The sequence below is a fragment of the Canis lupus genome, chromosome 3, assembly GCF_011100685.1.
Source record: "Canis lupus familiaris isolate Mischka breed German Shepherd chromosome 3, alternate assembly UU_Cfam_GSD_1.0, whole genome shotgun sequence".
In the NCBI taxonomy this organism is placed as follows: Eukaryota; Metazoa; Chordata; class Mammalia; order Carnivora; family Canidae; genus Canis; species Canis lupus.
The window spans coordinates 38,343,074-38,362,405 of record NC_049224.1 but is presented as its reverse complement, the minus strand read 5'-3'; the positions used below and the strand labels follow the sequence as shown (position 1 = coordinate 38,362,405).

Sequence of the window (19,332 nt, the reverse complement as noted above, 5' to 3'; positions counted from 1 at the left end):
TAAATAAATAAAAATTTAAAAAAAAAAAAAAAAAAAAAAAAGAGTTGCATGCGCTCAACCAACGAGTCACCCAGGTGCCCCTCCTTGGCTATCTTCCCTGACAGTTTAAAAGTCTAATCCCATGCTGTGCTGAAATTAACTAGTCCCATCTATATTTAGAATGGTCTCAAGCAACAGCAAAGACAATAAAAGTGGTTAACATACCAGAAGAAAGCCTATCGCCTTTATGATACTGCTGAAATCAGAAGTCATAAAGGATGACAAGGGTAAAAAGAGAGCTGTGATATTAAGTGCAACAGGTTGAGTCAATGGCTGTAACCGGGAGATCTGTTGGGCCTGGGGCAGACCTGGGATGGCTGCCTTTTAAAAGATCCTCCAGGAATTCTGATACAGGAAGTTGGTTGGGAGCCACTAGTATTCAAGAGACAGAAGGATCAATCACAACCATGTATAGCTACACTGAGAAACTTAAAAGAACTGACAGGCAACAAACTTTAAAAATTTCTAGTTTCAAATGGACTATGTTCTCTGTAAGTGGTTTTCAAATAAGCATTTAATGGAAAATCTAATACCAAGGCCTATGTTAATAAAAAGGATAAAATAACAAAATAAACCACCGAGAACATACATTTTCTGCTGTGGGTCTACTATATGATACCTTGAGATTACGCCATAGCATTTGAAAGTTCGATGTCTGCCATGGAGTAGAGCTGCTAACACTGAGGCTGCAGGTAACTTTATGAAGTTTTCTTTCTTTTTTTTTTTTGGTTGGGGGGGCGGGGGGCAGAGGGAGAGAGAATCTTAAATAAATCCATGCCCAGGACAGAGCCCGATGTGAGGCTAGATCTCACCATGCTGAGATCATGACTAGAGCTGAAATCAAGAGCTGGACTGAGCTTAACCGACTGAGGTGCCCAAGTGCCCCAACTTCATGAGGTTTTCAATTCTTCAGACTGGAGGCATAATCTGAATCTTTGATTTTTATCACAAAGATGAAGCTGTACTTTTGGGACATTATTTGCCTGATAATAACCTGACCAATGAAAGCAGAGTCCTTGTGGTTTCTTCCAAATTAAAGAAGAAAAAAACCAGAACCTCTGTGCTTATCTGTGCCAGTACCTCCCACATTGTTCCTGGGGGAGGTATGCCTCGTTGCTTTACTTTGGGATCCTCACAGAAGTACCTGGATGAGTGGTGAGCTATGCAGAGAAGGTGTTTTCACTCAAGGGATTATGAACTTGGAAGAAAACCTCTGAGTGCCAAAGGCCATCTAAAAGAGTCTTTTCTTAGATAACTGCAGGGGACATCTTCTAACTTCAGATCTTATTTGTGGAAACAGCTTTGTCACCTACCTGCCTGCAAAAAGGACTTCTTTATTCTTTAATCCAGCCAATGAATCAAGGTGGCATCCAGAAGTTCAAGAGTGGATTATTGGGCATCTTTCACTCACAAATTAATGAATTCTGACTGCAGTGTGTGGAAATTTCAGGCTTCTTTTGATCTTAAGGATGCAGTTTATGCTTCTGCAACAGCACGGAAGGATATTAAAGGGTGTTACCCTAGAAGGAATCTTAACAAAACTCTGGCCAAGTTTTAGGTTTATGAAGTACCTGTCAAAGGAGGAAGTGAGTGAAGGATGTAATGAAAAAAGTGTTCCTGAATATTTTAAGTATTAATTACCAAATTTTATTAACAAGCTATATATAAGAAGACACAGAACTGACTGATGTAAATAAGAAAACCCAGTAGTAGAAGAGCAATGTGTTGAATAACTATTTAAAGTATTATTAACCCAGAGATGCCCACAAGGAATGGATGAAGAAAACTGAAAAGTAACTGGAGCAGGCATCAGGTTCCCAAACACATAATGGAGTTTACTGCATTCACTGAGCTCAAGTCATTATGTTACTTCAGAAATCATGGATCTATATTGTGGACAGAATCATTTCTATTAGAAAAAAATAGCATCAGGAATTGATCTGTATCATAAACAAATTTAAGTGGGACTCAAAGACTCTTTCTTATAACTCCTGGACCTCCCGGAATTTTCATTTCAGCTACTCTCTTGCAAGTGTGGGTGAGGATCTTATTGAAAATAACCTTGATGATCATGGTCTATAGCCTTATGATAGTCCAAAGAAATATTCACCTAATGAGTAGTGGAGGATCTACAACACTTTTATGTTTAGACAATAAGTGAATTTTATAATTTATATTAAGAAATAAACTTAAAAAGTTAATTTTATTTTGCTCAAGCATAAGTTACAATTGGTTACATTTTGATAGTTAAATGTTTTGTTATCCAATTTCTATAAATACAGCACATATGATAAAGGCTACTCTTCCTGCAAAGCATGACTTTCACATACCATCTCTATGGTGTTTACAAGTATCTTTTAAAGTAGTGAAAATATATTTATACCACGTGCACCTACAGATACTCCATACTGTTCCTATATTTTAATGTATTTACAATATAGTGATACTCAAATATGCTTTTATTATAGAGATTATTTAAATTACCATAATATGTTTTGAGGTAATAAAATAAAAGACCAGTACAATTAATTTGTAAGATCCCTGTCCAGACTATGCTGGGGTGAACTGATCTTTCACTGTAAATATGTAACTGATTTATTCTTCTTCCTTAATAGTGGGAGAACTCATGTCTCAGTAGGTAGAGTTAATGTGTGGCCCCTAATTTCCAAGGGGCTAATATGAAACATGTTTTTCCTCTATCCTTTTATTTTTTTAAATGGCTGATTAAAATTACATTTGCATATAAGAAATATACAGAATTACAGGATCATCTGGAATTTTCCTTGGTGATGTCATCACTGAGTAATTACATACTCAGTAAGTATATGAACAATACTATTTTACTTTTACAAAAACTGCTTAGAATATACTTGTCCTTAAGACAAATGGCTCCTCTTCCTTTTTCTCAATCTAATTCAGAAACATAAAGTCAATATTTTGATGAGGTCAATCAATGATGATCTCTCCACTAAAAAGTTTAATCACTTTCGCTTTTGCATGAAATCACACTATGCCAGAAAAGATCATGCATCTCAAATATCTTTTAATTTTCTGCTTGTTTTCTTAAAAGATAACATCATTTCAACTCAAGCTATCAATTAATGTGGGTTCGAAAAGGGAGAATCTTTCTTCACCATAAAAAATAAAAGCCAGAGACTGTGGTTTAGTAAAAGACCTGACATGATTCTTATAAGCCTATGTTTATAGCTGCTTACAGATTCTTCCTCGTCACTTTCTGAGAAATGATCTAAGAAATATTGTCTCTTTTAGTATATAGTGCTTTCTTCTTTAGCAGTTATAAAGCTAGTAATTCTACCATTGTTAAAACTCATATACTTGGAAGCCTCTGATAAACATAAAACTTATACAATGTAAAGTTAATCACAATATTTAATATTTTCATATTTACCTGAATTGTGGTATTTTTTCCCAACATATTCAAATGCAAAGAGTAGCTGGAGGTCTGTTGGCTGGGAATAATGAGCTATTGCAAGGCATACCTAGGAAAAATTCTACATTTAGAATTTGATTTTAACACACTTATTTAAATGAAATGTACAATAAGGCCTTGATTATTGGGACCATCATCTTGGGTGGGGCAGTGATCACAGATACTTATTTACATGTTTTTTTCTGTGAAAGAGCTGTGAAAGAGCTAGACTGTGAAAGAGCTCCTTAAGGCCAGGTTTCTCATTCAGTGTTGGGCCCCCAGGACACTGTTTATAAGCTTTTGTGAGTACATGGTAAGTATTCAGTAAGTGTTTGCTGAGTTGAATTTTAACAGCAAAGTAATTTTATTCAAATAAAGAAACTTGAAACCTAAAGACGCATTCTCCTAAAAGGCAGCAACATGTGTGTGTATATACTCCCTAAAGAAAGGATTAAAAAGTTTCATTTTTGGTGGACTATAATGATTTAATACAGGAATCTGGAAGGCTTAATGTAATTTAACATTCATACCTCATGCATAAAAAAAAAAAATCTAGCCTAATAGAAAAACTATTATCACAAAAAATGAAAATTAGCAACAAACCCAAAATATAGGATGGCTCAAAGAGGTACAAACACACAAACACAAACACACACACACACACACACACACACACACACACACAAACTGCATTTAAGAAAATGGTTTGAGACTATGTCTAGGGTGGAGAAAGCATGGGCCTCTCAATTGAACAGATCAGGGCTTGAATCCTAGGGTCTACCAAACACTTGCCCTGTAAGTGGTATGAAATCAGTTCATCTCTCGGAGTCTCAGTGTATGCAACTATAAAATGAAGAGAATACCTATGGCTACATTAAGGATTAATAATCTTAATGCACACCTGGCCTCTGCAAAACCTCCACACATGGAAATATAGTTGATATTACTCCCAACTGCTGCTGGAGGGAAGGAAGCAGACAGTGCTCTATGTTTACAACGCCCTGGACTAGACTTCTGCAGAAAACACTTTTAAATGATCAGAGCAGAAAGAGGAAATTTAAGACATATGCAAGGAGAGAAGAGAAGATCTTCCTTAAAAACATTAAAAAGCAGTGAGCCACAGCGATATACTTTTGACAGTAAGTAAGCAGGAAAAGTTTAGTTAATGATTAGTCCATGTCAATTAGTGGTGTTTGAGATGGGTTAATGCAAATCCTACCTAATGGGTAACTATGTGTCAAGTTCTTGTTTAAAAGATATTTTAAAAGTCTTTTATGAATAAATGTTTCCTGTCTTACTAAATTAGAATATACATACAAATAAGAGGACAAAGGTTATCACTGGTTTTAGATTTGACTAAAAATAATATCCAAAGGTTTTTGAAACTTTCATATAATACCTCAGTTTTCTTGATGACTACAAGGAGAGCTTTCTAAGACAGTCTCACCTATGCAATTAGGACCCAGTAATCTACATTCCCATCCCTAATCTGTCCAACAGTCTTCCTTAAGGAGATGCTTCCAGCAGCAAAACTACTGAAATCTGTACCTTGAAGAAGTCCTTGACCACTTTCTATTCCTTTGGGCACTATATTTAGTTTATAAACTTTGTTGTACTTTTCTCAAGATTATCTTTCATTTTTGTTCCATTTCTCTACACTGCCACAGCCATATTCTTTTTTTTTTTTTTTTTCACAGCCATATTCTTAAGCCATACTCACCTTTTGGCATCTCTGTGGGCCTCCCTACATTCTGCAAAAAAAAAAAATTCACAATGCCTAAGGATTCCCTTCTGAAGATGAAATTTGGACCAATAACTTTGCTTACCAGGTAAGCTGCTGGCTTTCTGAGATACCTAATAAAAGAAATCTCATTCCTGATTCATCAAACTGGCTCTCCTTTACCGGACATCCCTTTCTTTCCCAATATCCCCTCAGTGGTCTTCTGTTGGAGAACAACATACTTCCACATACTGTGCTTGCCTTACATCCGGCCACCTCCTCTGCCACACTCTGCCTGGGAAATTCTCCACTACTCAGCCAACTACACTGTCACTGAAACTACCACCTCTGTTCAACTCCAATCTCTTCACAGGCCTTCCCTGACCAAGCCGATTTTACAGTATTAACTGTAGAAACCCTTTTGTTCTCTGTGAATAACAACCACTCTGATATAAAGTGTCTCTTCAGTTAGCTGTGCTTGTATAGCTGAATGCATTTGAGAGTATTCATGAAATAGTTTGGAGTGTAGATAAAAAGGGCATAGGGATTCTTCGTTTTACTTCCACCATTAAATGCAATCCCTCAAGGGTAGATGCCACCTCTGTCATTCATTTGACAGATACTTCCTGTGCATCTAACCATGTCCAGAGCCTGGGGCTACAGCAATGAACAACAGAGATGCAGATCCCCGGCCTCACGAAGCTTACATTCTAGGAGGGAAGACAGATAAAAGATAAAAAAGAACAACTACAGTAAGGGAGCTCATTAAAGGAAAGGGACATGAAGTGTTATGGTGAGACGAGAAGGGAAGAGGTTAATAATTTAGAGAAGGAGAGAGACCAGGAAAAACCTCTCTGTGCAGGGTGAAGACCTGAAGACTTCTGCATTTTTGCTCTCCTCAGTAGCTTTCTGAAGGTGCTCTGTGCACCACAGCAGCTGCACTAAAGATACTAGTTGACAAAATTATTAACATAGTAAGGAAAATGCTCTAAGCCAATGGAATGAGCATATAACATTTTCAAAGCAGCCACAGGCCTAGTTTACACAAAAGAAATTCATAGATCATTGATTATGCATGGAGTATGTTGTTTACTGCTACAAAGCAAAAAACAAAGTTTATCTGCTAGGCAAAACCAATGTAGCCTATTTCTAAAAAGTCCGTAAGAACAGTACAACATCACATTTATAAAGGTTAGAAAACAGATCAGTATATCTAATAGCATCTCCATTGCAAGAAGACTATAAGCAATCTTGTGAAACCTAAATGGTTTAATCACCAGCACAACAGCTGATTAGAGTGGGGGCGGGGGACACAGAACTTGAACTAAAGCTGGCGCTGAGTAGTGTAATTAGAAGTGTGGACCACTTAGTTCTAAGTAACTTAAGGGGCGTCTTTAGGAACCCAGATAAAGGCACATACTGCTTACGCTATCTGGGTTACATCCATTCTGTTATGTAGGACATTTTGAGAAGGAAAGCCAAGAATCCTCTCCCTCAAGCTTTTCCATACACACTCTTTAAAAAGCTTATGTCCACATTCTTAGCTTCCATCACTAAGAACTTGAAAGATTTTAAAAAGTAGGTCTCATTTTCATGTAAAATTATTCTAATTTTGCAATGTACTCCATAAACATTAAAATTTTTAGAAAAACTCTACATATTTAAAAAATGCTTCTGAAAATAGTTCATCTGCCCTGGCTATCAAGGGAATGAAGAATATCTTGGTACTAAAGACATTAAGTTATGGTAAATAATTAATTTACTGGAGGAAGAAAAGTAAACACTTCTGAAATGATTTTTGGACCAAGACTGATCTTGTGGACAGAAGCCAGAAGTACCCACAGTTGGTTTCTCTTCTAAGACCAGCTGGGGGCGCAGCACTGGAGAAGCTCTAACCTCATCAAGTTCCAGCACACTGGCAAACGAAACTGGTTTCCTGTATTTTTGTGGTTTGAAAGCCACCAAGGAGTAGTCTCAGATTCAAGGCAAAAAAAAAAAAAAAAAAAAAAGAATTTAAGGAAAAGCCAATTTATTCTTTAAATAGATGGGTTGAATTTTCACTTTTAGAAAGTACACCTGACAAGTGGTTTACACTTAATCCATAAAGTGGAGACTAAGGGCATACATTTTACTTACCATATATACACACACATATATATTTTATAAGTGATAAACCATTAAAGAATTTTTTTTTTTGCCCCTTAGTTTTGAACAGAGTTCTTCAAAAGGAAAGGGAAGCTCCAACATGCTTTGAGGCTAGACATCCAATTCTGCAAGATCAAATTCCTTTTTGTTTTACATAGATCTGTCCCAAACATCCTTATTTACTTGTGACAGACCAAGGATATGCAGGATGAATGCTAAGCATACTACCATCTAATCTTGTCCTCACACAATTTAGGCAACACCAACTAGACTACCAGAAGGCTATAGAGTAATATTTAACAAAATGTGAACAAATTTAGCATTTCAAGATTTCATACTTCAAACAGAAATATGAATGCTTTTGGTATTTCAAAGGTAGTCAGTTTTTACCCACCAGAGAACTCTGAATGGGCATCTGGTCATTTTAAAACAACTTATAAAATCAGAGCATTTCCAGAGAAAATTTAGCAAAGTTTCTGGGAGGTAAAATCAAGCTGTAACTTCCCAACTGTTACCTAATTTTAGATGAAAACTTTCACTTGAAATAAAAGAATATGCTAGAATTCTTGTTTTTAACTCATGAAGCCAGTAAACTTTGGCAGCACACAGGCCTTAACTTCTGTGTCTGAAACGTTAAATCAAGGGGAAAAAATCTCTATTTAGGGCAGCCTGGGTGGCTCAGTGGTTTAGCACCACCTTCAGCCCAGGGTGTGATCCTGGAGACCCAGGATCGAGTCCCATGTCAGGCTCCCTGCATGGAGCCTGCTTCTTGCTGTGTGTCTCTGCCTCTCTCTCTCTCTGTGTCTCATGAATAAATAAATAAAATCTTTATTTATATTCTTATTGCCTTTCATTTTCTTTCCTGCACCTGCCCCTCCCTGCAACTTGGCTATACAGAAGATAAAAAAAGCATTTCTTTCAGGCCTGAGGTTACATGCTTTCAATGTTTTAAGCAGATAGGAAAGGACTTTTGTCAGAAGTCTGGTCCTGGGAAAGGGCATAACCAGTTGGACGAGGCTGTTTTATGCAGACAGTTCCATGCGGCCCCCTTCATCACTTACCAGCAGACAACAGACAAGGGCAATCCTGAATTTCCAGGGCACTTACCTGTTTCATTCATTTGGCAGCTAATCACTTATGTGGAAACATCTTTTATGTCACTACTTTGTACCACTATTCAATTTTCATTTGTTCATGCTCTAGCTTCTCAACAAGCACATTTGCCTCACACATTAAAGATGACCAGCAGGTCAAGAATGAAGCCAAATAATGATGGTTTCCAGTGACTGAAATAGAGTCCTCCGAGAAATATAATTGAGAGTGGGAGAGGGAAACTTTCTGAAAGAATATTGGGCCACTGTACCAATTTCTTACTTAAAAAAAAAAAAAAAAGTCCTGTCCTAACTAAATCTCTTAAGTTCTATGGTGTCCCTATTCTTGAAATGCTATACATCCTGAAATTAAGATTTTCATTAGCAGATTCCTGATGCTCTGACTGATTAAATTACAAGTACATATTTAAGCCCAAAAAGTAGCTCAGCTAAAATGTTTTATATATAGCCTACTATCTAATTAGTCCTCAAGTCTTTCTATATAAGCATAGGCATCTCAAATTAGTAAAATGCCAAAATCACAAACTGCAGAACTGAACAGATGAAAAGGGCCTTAAAAGCTACCTAGCTGAATTTTCAATAACGCAGCATGCCAAAAGAGGGCCTAACAGACTCTACCTGAAAACTTTTAGCCACAGAGCCCACCATTACTCTGCTAGATAATCTAGTTCCAGAGGTCCAGCATATTCAAATATTCATCTTATGCTTACCCTCCTGTGAGGAAACTGTTGATTCGAAGTTCTAAAAATAAATATACAATGTCCTCACCAAACTGTATGAAAACAGCTGCCTTAAGAATTTTTTGATGGCCTTATTTTGATATAAACAGAAAATTCACTGCATTAAGTCTACTAACTATGGAAACCAAAGGCACCCATTTTGGGGTGGTGCAAAAGCTGACTTATAGAATCAGAGCATTTCCACTGAGAAGAAGGTTCCACTTCACTAAGAAACTGTTTCTTTATTCCCAATGTGTGGGAGTTGGCTTCTCCTGGAAAGTGTTATATTCTCTGCATTTGCTGCATCATAGACTAGACCAGTAGGGCATTCGGTTAACTGGCTTCACTCCTTTGCCAAAGCCAAAATGTGGGATGAAGGAAGTGGGAATTTCTACCATGAATCTTACTCCACTAGCAGGCAATAAACATTCCCCAGAAGGCAGGAGAAAAACAAAGCCAATTAAAAAGTTCCTAGGCCAAAAAAAAAAAAAAAAAAAAGTTCCTAGGCTTTTAGCTATTCTTGTGGAATAGCACTCAAATTAATTCACTAAGGTTTTTTTTTAGGACTAATAATTATTAGGCTTCTCCCATAACTATACCTTTACCTAACCCTTAAATCTAGCTAGTTCGTTGATGAGGTTCTGAAGTATTATCTAAAGTTCTAAACAAGAAAGAAACCAGCTGGTAACGGTCTAAATGCAAAAGATACTAATTTCTACATCACAGTTTCTAGTATTGTAGGAGCTGATAAAATCAAAAAACAAAAAACCTACATAGAATACTTTAAAGCAGGGATGCCTGGGTGGCTCAATGGTTGAGCTCTGCCTTCGGCTCAGAGTGTGAACCCAGGGTCCTGGGATCAATTTCCGCATCGGGCTCCCCACAGGGAGCATGCTTTTCCCTCTGCCTATGTCTCTGCCCCTCTGCCCACATGTCATGTCTCTCATGACACAATAAAAATATATTTTAAAGCAGCCACAAATCATCCAAGGAAATAGTTCTATTAACATTTTTGGCTTTGACTTAAGGAGATACCTGATAACCTCCCCTACTCGAAAAAAAAAAAAAAATCTGAGCAACTGAGAAAAGAGACCTTCCATACAGAACTGATATGGGTAAATATAGTGCAAAACCCAAAACTTGATATAATAGTATTACCTTTTTGGCACTTTCAGGACCTGATTCATCAAAGCGAAATCTGACAATTCTGAAATCTTTACAGTAAATAATTAACTCTGTTGGATTAAATTTCAGTTTCTGGTTGGGACCGAGGACTTTCTGCTTCCTCTTGTGGTCATTTACTATAAATGAAAAAATAAAGAAAAAAAAATGTGTAAAAATTCTTTTCTGTTATTCACTCTTTAGTATACTTTAATAAATTATTACTGAAAATAATTAGAAGGTTACCCACCACTGAGCACTGCTTCTCTGGAATCTTTCATATTTGTCTACAATTTCTAGAACTTTGGGGGATTGGTTTTAAAATTTTGCTTTAGACTGTATTAAATGACCTTTGCACAAACCCACCACCATCTAGGCACATTTAAGCTTAAAATTTCAATTAAAAAGAGGAAAAATACTTAGAAAACATAAAAAGCTAAATATGCTGTATTTCCATTTAGAAATAATGTATTGAGCTCAGGGCACCTGCATGGCTAATTGAGCGAATTGGGTTGAGCATCTGACTCTTGATTTTGGCTCAGGTCATGATTTCAGGGTCATGGAATTGAGCCTTGCAGTCAACAGGGAATCTGCTTGAGATTCTCTCTCTCCCTCTCCCTCTCCCGCTCCCGCTCCCGCTCCTCCTTGCTCACATTTGCTCTCCCTCTCTCTCTAAAATAAATAAATATTTAAAAAAATAATTTATTGACTTCTCTTTCATTAATATTCTCGGGACTCAAAAAAGGGGAAAACATAAACCTACAGAAATAAAATTCCAGCCCAAATATGTGAGAAGTGTGATTCTTTATGCAATACTTCCTGAAGATAATCAGCTTTTATGGACTGAGTAAAGAATACTACATACCTGTGACAATTTGCTCAATACATGTTAAAGGGACATCATGCTCACCAAGAAGAAGGTTTCTGTAATGAAATCTCTGAAATAAAAATTATGTTCATGTTAAGTCTTTCCCCAACAACCTTAAATGGTAGTAACAGCCTTACTTTTACATGTGATAAGAAACTGTGATGGCTATGTAAAAAGATCAAAAAGCTTTTTGTCTGTAGAACTATGAGAGTTCTAAAGAGGGAGTATCTTAGAACACATTTCAGTCATGAAAAGAAGAAAGAAACACATGCTGTGTTCATACTCTTTTCACCTATCTCTCCATACTTTTAAATATGAAATGAAGTTGTGTAAGATAATACAATTATAATATCCATGATACGTAACATTATCAGTCACTTCATAGGCAACCATTTGCACGTCTAGTTCTGGTTGAATCCATCATAAATAAACAAATGGAGAAAATAAAGAAAAAGACTCAAGTCATCAGATTTTAAGGGATAAAATAGTGGCTTGATTTTACAAAGGAGACTTTAGAAAATCACTCCTTAGAAAGTAATTTTTAGAGAAGAAATTCTACTAGAAATATAAATCTTCAGGCAAACTATAGCTCGTTTTTTTTTTTTTTTAAATCTGTCAACAAACACTTTATACCAATTTTTAAACTCAGAACATAGTTGACACTATTAACCTGCTGTCAGAAGAGCACTGGTTTGTTTTCCCTGCCACTGGTATAGGATGTAAGGTATTTTAAATACATACATCTCATTTAAATTCTGTGCCCCAAATAAAAATGAAGCTAAAAACAAAGGGAAAAACCCAAGTCTACAGCCTAGTATGTCTACATACTAGATAGCTGTAAATGCCTTTAGTCTCAATATACCTACCAAAGTTTGCAATAAACACACAAATATACAGTAAATATTTTGGCAAACTAATGAATGATTATATAAAATATACTTATCCAGAGTCAGACACTTCAGTCAAAAGTTTACAACTGATATTAGAGAACAATTCCTATTATAAATAAAAGTCTAAAAAAAAATAAAAGTCTAGGGGATAAAAGTATATAATACTTTACAAATCAAAACAGAAGAGCCAAGCAAAAGCCCAGAATTTTTAAGTTGATCAAATGAAGACCTGAACTTTTAAAAACCAAAATTAAATGGAACTATTTTCCAGTGAGACCATAAAATGGCAAGAGGGTTATTACAGAAAAATTTCATTAATATTTTTCTTTATTCTAATTATACTAGAAATTTGGGATTTCAAACTAAATTTGATGTTTCAGAAAAGTGACTAATTAGTTAAAAATACTATGAAATCTAGAAAATGTGCTGCCTTTATATAATTATTTGCTAAATAATTAAACTTTTCTCTTTGGGACTAGCAAAATAAAAAAAGCACTTTAAAAGATGTGGAAGAAAGAAAATACTAACTCCATTACTGAAAGGATATCTACACAATAATCACAGGAAATAAGCAAGGTGACTCAACCATCTCACTAATTCTACTCGAGTCTCAACATCCTCCTTACACTTTATTTTGAATTTTAAAATAATACATTCCCAACACTGTTAATCACATAATGACTTTATAATTTTCCATACCTGTGCTTTATGTAATTATATGTACTGCTTAGAGTCAAATCCTTGACACAAATAAACAGCACACAAATAACACACACCTGTAATGGCATCGGGTCATCCGTAATAAAGGAAATTTTGAAGTTACTGCAGATCAGCTTTCCCCACAGGTCGTACTGACTTGTGTCCGTTGCAATGCATTTTCTCACAAAACTGACTTCATTTACGACAATTTCTCCTTTTCAAAAAGAAAAATATTGTATGAGCTACAACTATACCATAAAATATCTACAGTCACTGTGTGGCCTATGAGGACTGCTTCATGACGATGAGGGCTCACCAGGTGCCAGGCACCAGAGTGCTTTCATCCTCATAACAGCAGCATCAACAGTGAGGCACTGCCTGCTATGTGTAAGATATAGAAACTGAGGCAAGAAGAACTCAGGGATCTGAGATAGTTCAACCAGAAAGGCTGATACCCAGTCTGCATTCTTTAGTACTATGTGATACTGCCCTCATTATCTTTTATTGAAAGGCATTCTGGAGAAGAAATAAATATACTCTCTTCTTCAGAGTACTACTTAACAGAATATTTGTATTTTATTAACAGGTGACTTTACACCCCAAACCAATGTCTTTGAATCCTTTACTAAGGGATGAGGAAGAGAGTTTGGGTTTAATCTCAAAATTAACCATACAATCTATTTATTTTTGGTAAATAGGGTTCAGGATGGCAAGCTAGGAAGACGCTAGACTCATCTCCTCTCATGGATATACCGAGTCTATACCTACATATGGACAATTTCCTCTTAAAAAAAAAAACAACCCTAAAGGCTAGCTGATTGATGATTACACATTGGCCAAATGAGAACTAAACCATATACAAGCAGGTAGGAGAGACTGGGACATAGTCTCACTATAAACTCCATCCCTGTATGGTCACCCACAACCAGGATGGAACACAAAACCTGGAGGTTCTCCCTGAGGAGGCAAAGGGTTCAAATGTTACATTAGGCATCCCAAGTTTTAACATATACCTTTAGAGACAAGCCTTCAAAACATGTAACTCTGAAAACCAATGAGGCTTGCATCTCAAGACCCGTAAGACCATAGAGATCCAAGAAATTGCTCTTAAAAGGCTCAGACACTTGGACTCACATACCTGGGGGCCCAGGTCAGAGGTAAGCTGATGGTGCTTACCAGACTTAAAGTGAAGGAGGCTCACCTGCTTATATTAAAACACTAGCTTGAAGGGCAGGCGCCTAACTTAACACCTTTATCTAGGAGGCTGTTGGAATTCTCTCCAGGGAAAAGATTAGTGAGCACCGTATCACACATTCCCTTTGCTGTGCTCCAGGGCACTAGTATCTCCCAGTAGGGAGCTTTTACATGTATCTAACTGGTGCCTTGATTTTTTTGTAGCTGTCAACTGGGAAGCACCTCTTGATTGCCTGGCTCTGGAGGCCAGGGAGCTTGTGTTCTTCGTCCCATGGGACTGTAATAATTGGTGTCATTCAGAAAGGAGCTCATACCTCTGCCTGGAGCCCTAATTTTTGTGATTGCTGCCAGGGGACATCTCTACATCACGTGGCTCTGGTAGTCAGTGGGATTTACACTTATGAGTCCTACAGGACTGTAACCAACAGAGAAAGAGTTCTTAAACAGCTATCATCCCCAGGGCACAAAAGGAAGCCAACACACCCAAAAGCTCAGTCTTTCCTGTGAAGAAGGACCATTAGGTAATCAACACAACTGTGGCCTGAGACGCAAATTTCTAATTACATACACATCTAGGGTTGGGCTGTAATCCTTTCCAGAGACTTCAGAGGGTGGGTGCTATCTTTGTGCTCATGCTCTGCAGCACTCCAGAGCATCAGTGTCTCCTGGAGGAGCACTTTATGTGCCTCTGGTGCCTCTGGTACCCTGGCTTTTATGTCTGGAGTCCTAGTTTTTGCCCAGGGGACATCCCTTGATCATCCGGCTTTAGTGGCCAAAGGGGTTTACATTCTGGGTCCCATGACACTGTGGGAATGAGACAGCTGGTTCTTGACAAGCAACCACCCCTATGGAGCTGCACAGGCAGGTGACAGGAACCTCCCCCCACCCCCAAATCTTTCTAAAGGAGGCCCCTCTGCTTGTGCTAGAGCAGGTTTCAGGTTTGGCATACACTTAGTGGTCTACAGACCCGTTCTCAAAGAAAGTGGGCTGTGGAGGTCATCTTGATGCTCTCCCTCTGCCTTTCACCACCTTGATGGTATTACCCAGAAAAGAGCTTGTACACTTGTCTGGAGCACTGATTCTTGCAACTGCTACTCAGGGTACACCTCCAGCTCTCTGGCTCTTGTGGCCAGTAGGGCTTCCACTTGGGGTCCCACAAGACTGTATATATTTGCGTACCTTAAAAAGTTGAGGCCTGAGAGTCTGGCTTCCAGTCAGCTGGAACCTAGGTGCCAAGACACTCCCCTCTGGAACACTGACAGGCCTGGCACACGCTAAACTATTGAGAGCTCTTAAAAATATAACAGGCTGACTGACAAGCAGGATGGTTCAAGAGATAACAAAGAGCTGGGGTAGAGCTAGATGATAAGGTTCATCTCCTATACAAGGCCCTTCCTTCAAGACTGAGAGGTAACTGTTCCATTTACTGTATAGAAACCAACACAGAGAGTCAAGCAAAGTGAAGAAACAGAGGAATATGTTTCAAATGAAAGGACAAGATAAAACCTCAGAGAAAAAACATAAACAGAGATAAGCAATTTATCAGATAAAGAGTTCAAACTAATGGTTATAAAGTTGCTCACTGAAAATGAAAACACTAACTCAAAGAGATAAATATACCCCTATATTTATTGCAGCATTATTTACAATAGTCAAGATACTGAAGCAACATAAGTGTCCATCAACAGACAAATGGATAAGGTAAATGTGGTATATGTACACACAACGGAATATCACACAGCCATATAAAGGATGAGACCATACCACCTAAGACAACATGGATGGACCTAAAGGCTATTACAGTAACTAAAATAAGTCAGGTTGAGAAAGACAAATACCATATGATTCCACTCATAAGTGTAATCTAAAATAATAAATAAACAAAAAGTAAAATCAGAACTATAAATACAGAGAGCAAACTGATGATTGCCAGAGGGGAGGAGAGTATGTGGCTGGGCAAAGGAACAGGAGATACTGATCTCCATTTATGGAATGAGTAACTTACGGGAATAAAAAGCAGAGCATAAGGAATGTAGTTGCTGATATTGGAAAAGCAGTGGAAAAGGTCAGATGGTTGCTACACTCGTGGTGAGCAGAGTATACTGTGTAAAGCAAATGACTAATGCTTTACACAGTATACTGTCAAATGACTAGGTTGTATACCTGAAACTAATGTAACATTATGTGTCAACTGTACTCAGATTTTAAAAATTGCATTTAAATTGAAAACAAAAAAGGATGCTCACTGAATTAGGGAGAAAAATTCATAAACACCATGAGAATTGCAACAAAAAGATGAAGACCTAAGAAGATACTGAACAGAAATTACAGAGCTGTTGAACACAATAACTGAACCAAAACACCCCAGAGGGGTTCAACAATAGACTAGATGAAAAAGAAGAAAGAATCAGTCAATTTCAAGACAGGGGAATAAAACCACCCAAATCAAAATAGCAAAAAGACAAAGGATGAAAAAATGTGAGGGCAGCTTAAAGGACTTACTGGATAACATCAAATGGACTGTTTGCAACATAGGGCTCCCAGGAGAAGAGAAAGGGGGAGAAATCTTATTAGAAGAAATAATATCTGAAAACTTCCCTAACCTGGGGAAGGAAACAGGACATCCAGATCCAGGAAGCTCAGAATTCCCAACAAGGGAAACCCAAAGAAACCCACACCAAGACACATTATAATTAAAAATGTCAAAAGTTAAAGACAAAGAGAGAATATTAAAAGTGGCAAAAGAAAAACAACTTACTACAGACAAGGAAGCCCCATAAGGCTATCAGCAGACCTTTCAGCAGAAACTGTACAGGCCAGGAGAGAGTGACACTATATATTCAAAGTGCTGAAAGAAAAAAAAAATCCTTTCAATCAAGAATACTGTACACTGTAAAGTTATCATTCAGAAGTAGAGAAGAAATAAAAAATTTCCCAATCAAAAGCTAAAGAAGTTTATCACCACTAAATTAGCTTTAGAAGAAATGTTAAAGGGACGTTTTTATGCTGAAAAGAAAGGGCACTAATTAATAACAAGAACACATATGAAAGAATACATCTCACTGGAAAGATAAACATATAGTAAAGGTAGTGCATTAATCACTCCTAAAGATTTTAAGTTTAAAAGACAAAAGTAAAAAAATTAACTAAAACTACAATTGCTTACAGGATACAGAATATAAAAACATGTAAAATGTGACATCAAAAACATAAAAGCTGGGTGGGAAGAGTAATAACCTTGAGCTTTACAATGGAATAAAATTTGTTATCAACTTAAAATAGACTGTAACAGAAATAAATTGCTATATGCAAGCTTCATGTTGCAAAACAAAGCAAAAACCTATAGTAAACACAATAAAGATCAAGAGGAAGGAATATAAGCATACCACTAAAGAAAGCCACAAAATTACAAAGGAAGAGAACAACAGAAGGAAAAGAGAGGGACTACAAAAAAACAATATAAAATGGCAGTAAACACATACCTTTCAATAATTAGTTTAAATGTAAACGGACTAAATGCTCAAGTCAAAATATATAGAGTGAGTGAATGGATTAAAAAAAACAAGACCTATCTATATGCTGCCTATAAGAGACTCACTTTAGATGCATGGACACACAGACTGAAAAAGAAGAATGGTACAAGAGATTTTTCATTGCAAATGGAAACCAAAGCTGGAGTAGCTATACTTAGATCAAACAAAACAGACTTTAGAACAAAGACTGTGATAACAAAGAAGTTTGTTACATGATGATAAAAGGGTCAATCCAACAAGAAAATAAAACATTTGTAAACACGCACCCAACACAGGAACACCTAAATACATAAAAGATAATTATTAACAGACATAAAGGGAGAAATAAGACAGCAATATATTAATAGTTGAGGACTCTATTAATGTCAATAGTTTGAATCAAGTACCAACACAAGAAAATTACAGGCCAATTTCCTTAATGAACACAGATGCAAAAATCCTTGATAAAATGCTTGCAAACTAAAAAATTCAATAATATGTTAAAACCATCATACACCATAATCAAGTGAGATTTATTCCAGGGATGCAAGGATGGTTCAACATCTATAAATCAGCCAATGTGATACACCGCATTAACAAATTGAAGGATAAAAATCCTATTATTACCTCAATAGATGCAGAAAAGGCATTTGACCAAATTCAACATCCATTTATGATAAAAACTCGACGAAACCAGGCTAGAAGCCCACAGCTAAAAACAAACTTAGTGGTGAAAAATGGAAGGTTTTCCCTATAAAATCAAGAACAAGACGGGATGCATGCTCTTGCCACTTTTTTTTTTTTTTTTTTTTTTAAAGATTTTACTTGTTCATGAGAGACATAGAGAGAGAGGCAAAGACAAAGAGAGAGAAGTAGGCTCCATGCAAGGAGATGGATGCGGGACTCAATTCTGGGACTTGAGGATCACGCCCTGAGCCAAAGGCAGACACTCAACCACTGAGCTACCCAGGTGTCCCTCTTGCCACTTTTAATAATACAGTACTGGAACTCTGAGCCACCGCAATTAGGTAAGAAAAAAATAAAAGTCATCCAAATTGAAAATGAAGAAGTAAAATAGTTACTATTTGCAAATGATATGATATATATAGATATATAGATATCTACAACACCTTAAAGGCTTCATGAGAAAACTGCTAAAAGTAATAAATCCAATAAAGATGTGCGATACAAAATCAATACACTAAAAATCAGTTACATTTCTATATACTAATAATGAACTATCAGAAAGAGAAATTAAGAAAACCCACTTACAACTGCATCAGAAAGTATAAAATACCTAGAAATAATTTAACCAAGGTAGTGAAAAACCTGTATACTGAAGACTACAAGATAATAATGAAAAAAACTGAAGATGACACAGATAAATGGAAAGATATCCCAATGCCCATGACTGGAAGAATATTGTTAAAGTGTCCATTCTACCAAAGCAATATACAAATTCAATGCAATCGCTATTGAAAATTCCAGTGGCATTTATCACAGGAATAGAACACACAATCTTAAAATCTGTATGGAACCATAAAAGTAATCTTACAAAAGAACAAAGCTGAAGGCACCATGCTCCCTGATTTCAAACTGTATTATAAAGTTATGGTAATTAAAATAATATGGCATTGGTAAATAGGCACATACATCAATGGAACAGAATAGACAGCCTAAAAATAAACCCACCCACACAGTCAACTAATCTATAACAAAAGAGCCAATGGTAATACAATGGGGAAAGGACAGTCTCTTTAATAAATGGTATTTAGAAAATTAGGTAGCCATGTGCAAAAGAAACTGGACCACTATTTTATATCATACACAAAAATTAATTTAA

General features: G+C 36.6%; 1 protein-coding gene across 5 annotated transcripts in view; it reads right to left on the bottom strand.

Moving 5' to 3' along the window:
• The window catches only part of MTMR10 (myotubularin related protein 10), a 54,322-nt gene that overhangs the window by 20,416 nt on the left and 14,574 nt on the right, over positions 1-19,332 (bottom strand). For 3 of the 5 annotated variants that reach the window (XM_038532611.1, XM_038532610.1, XM_038532609.1), the window contains exons 3-6: positions 12,861-12,997; positions 11,192-11,264; positions 10,324-10,466; positions 3,449-3,539 (exon numbers count right to left, since the gene is read on the bottom strand). In XM_038532611.1, the coding sequence (XP_038388539.1) occupies positions 3,449-3,539; positions 10,324-10,466; positions 11,192-11,264; positions 12,861-12,872 (319 nt within the window). In that variant the 5' untranslated portion in view covers positions 12,873-12,997. Of the gene's footprint in view, positions 1-3,448; positions 3,540-10,323; positions 10,467-11,191; positions 11,265-12,860; positions 12,998-16,735; positions 16,826-19,332 lie in introns of all 5 variants that reach the window. The other 2 variants (XM_038532612.1, XM_038532613.1) reach the window with 1 other exon arrangement.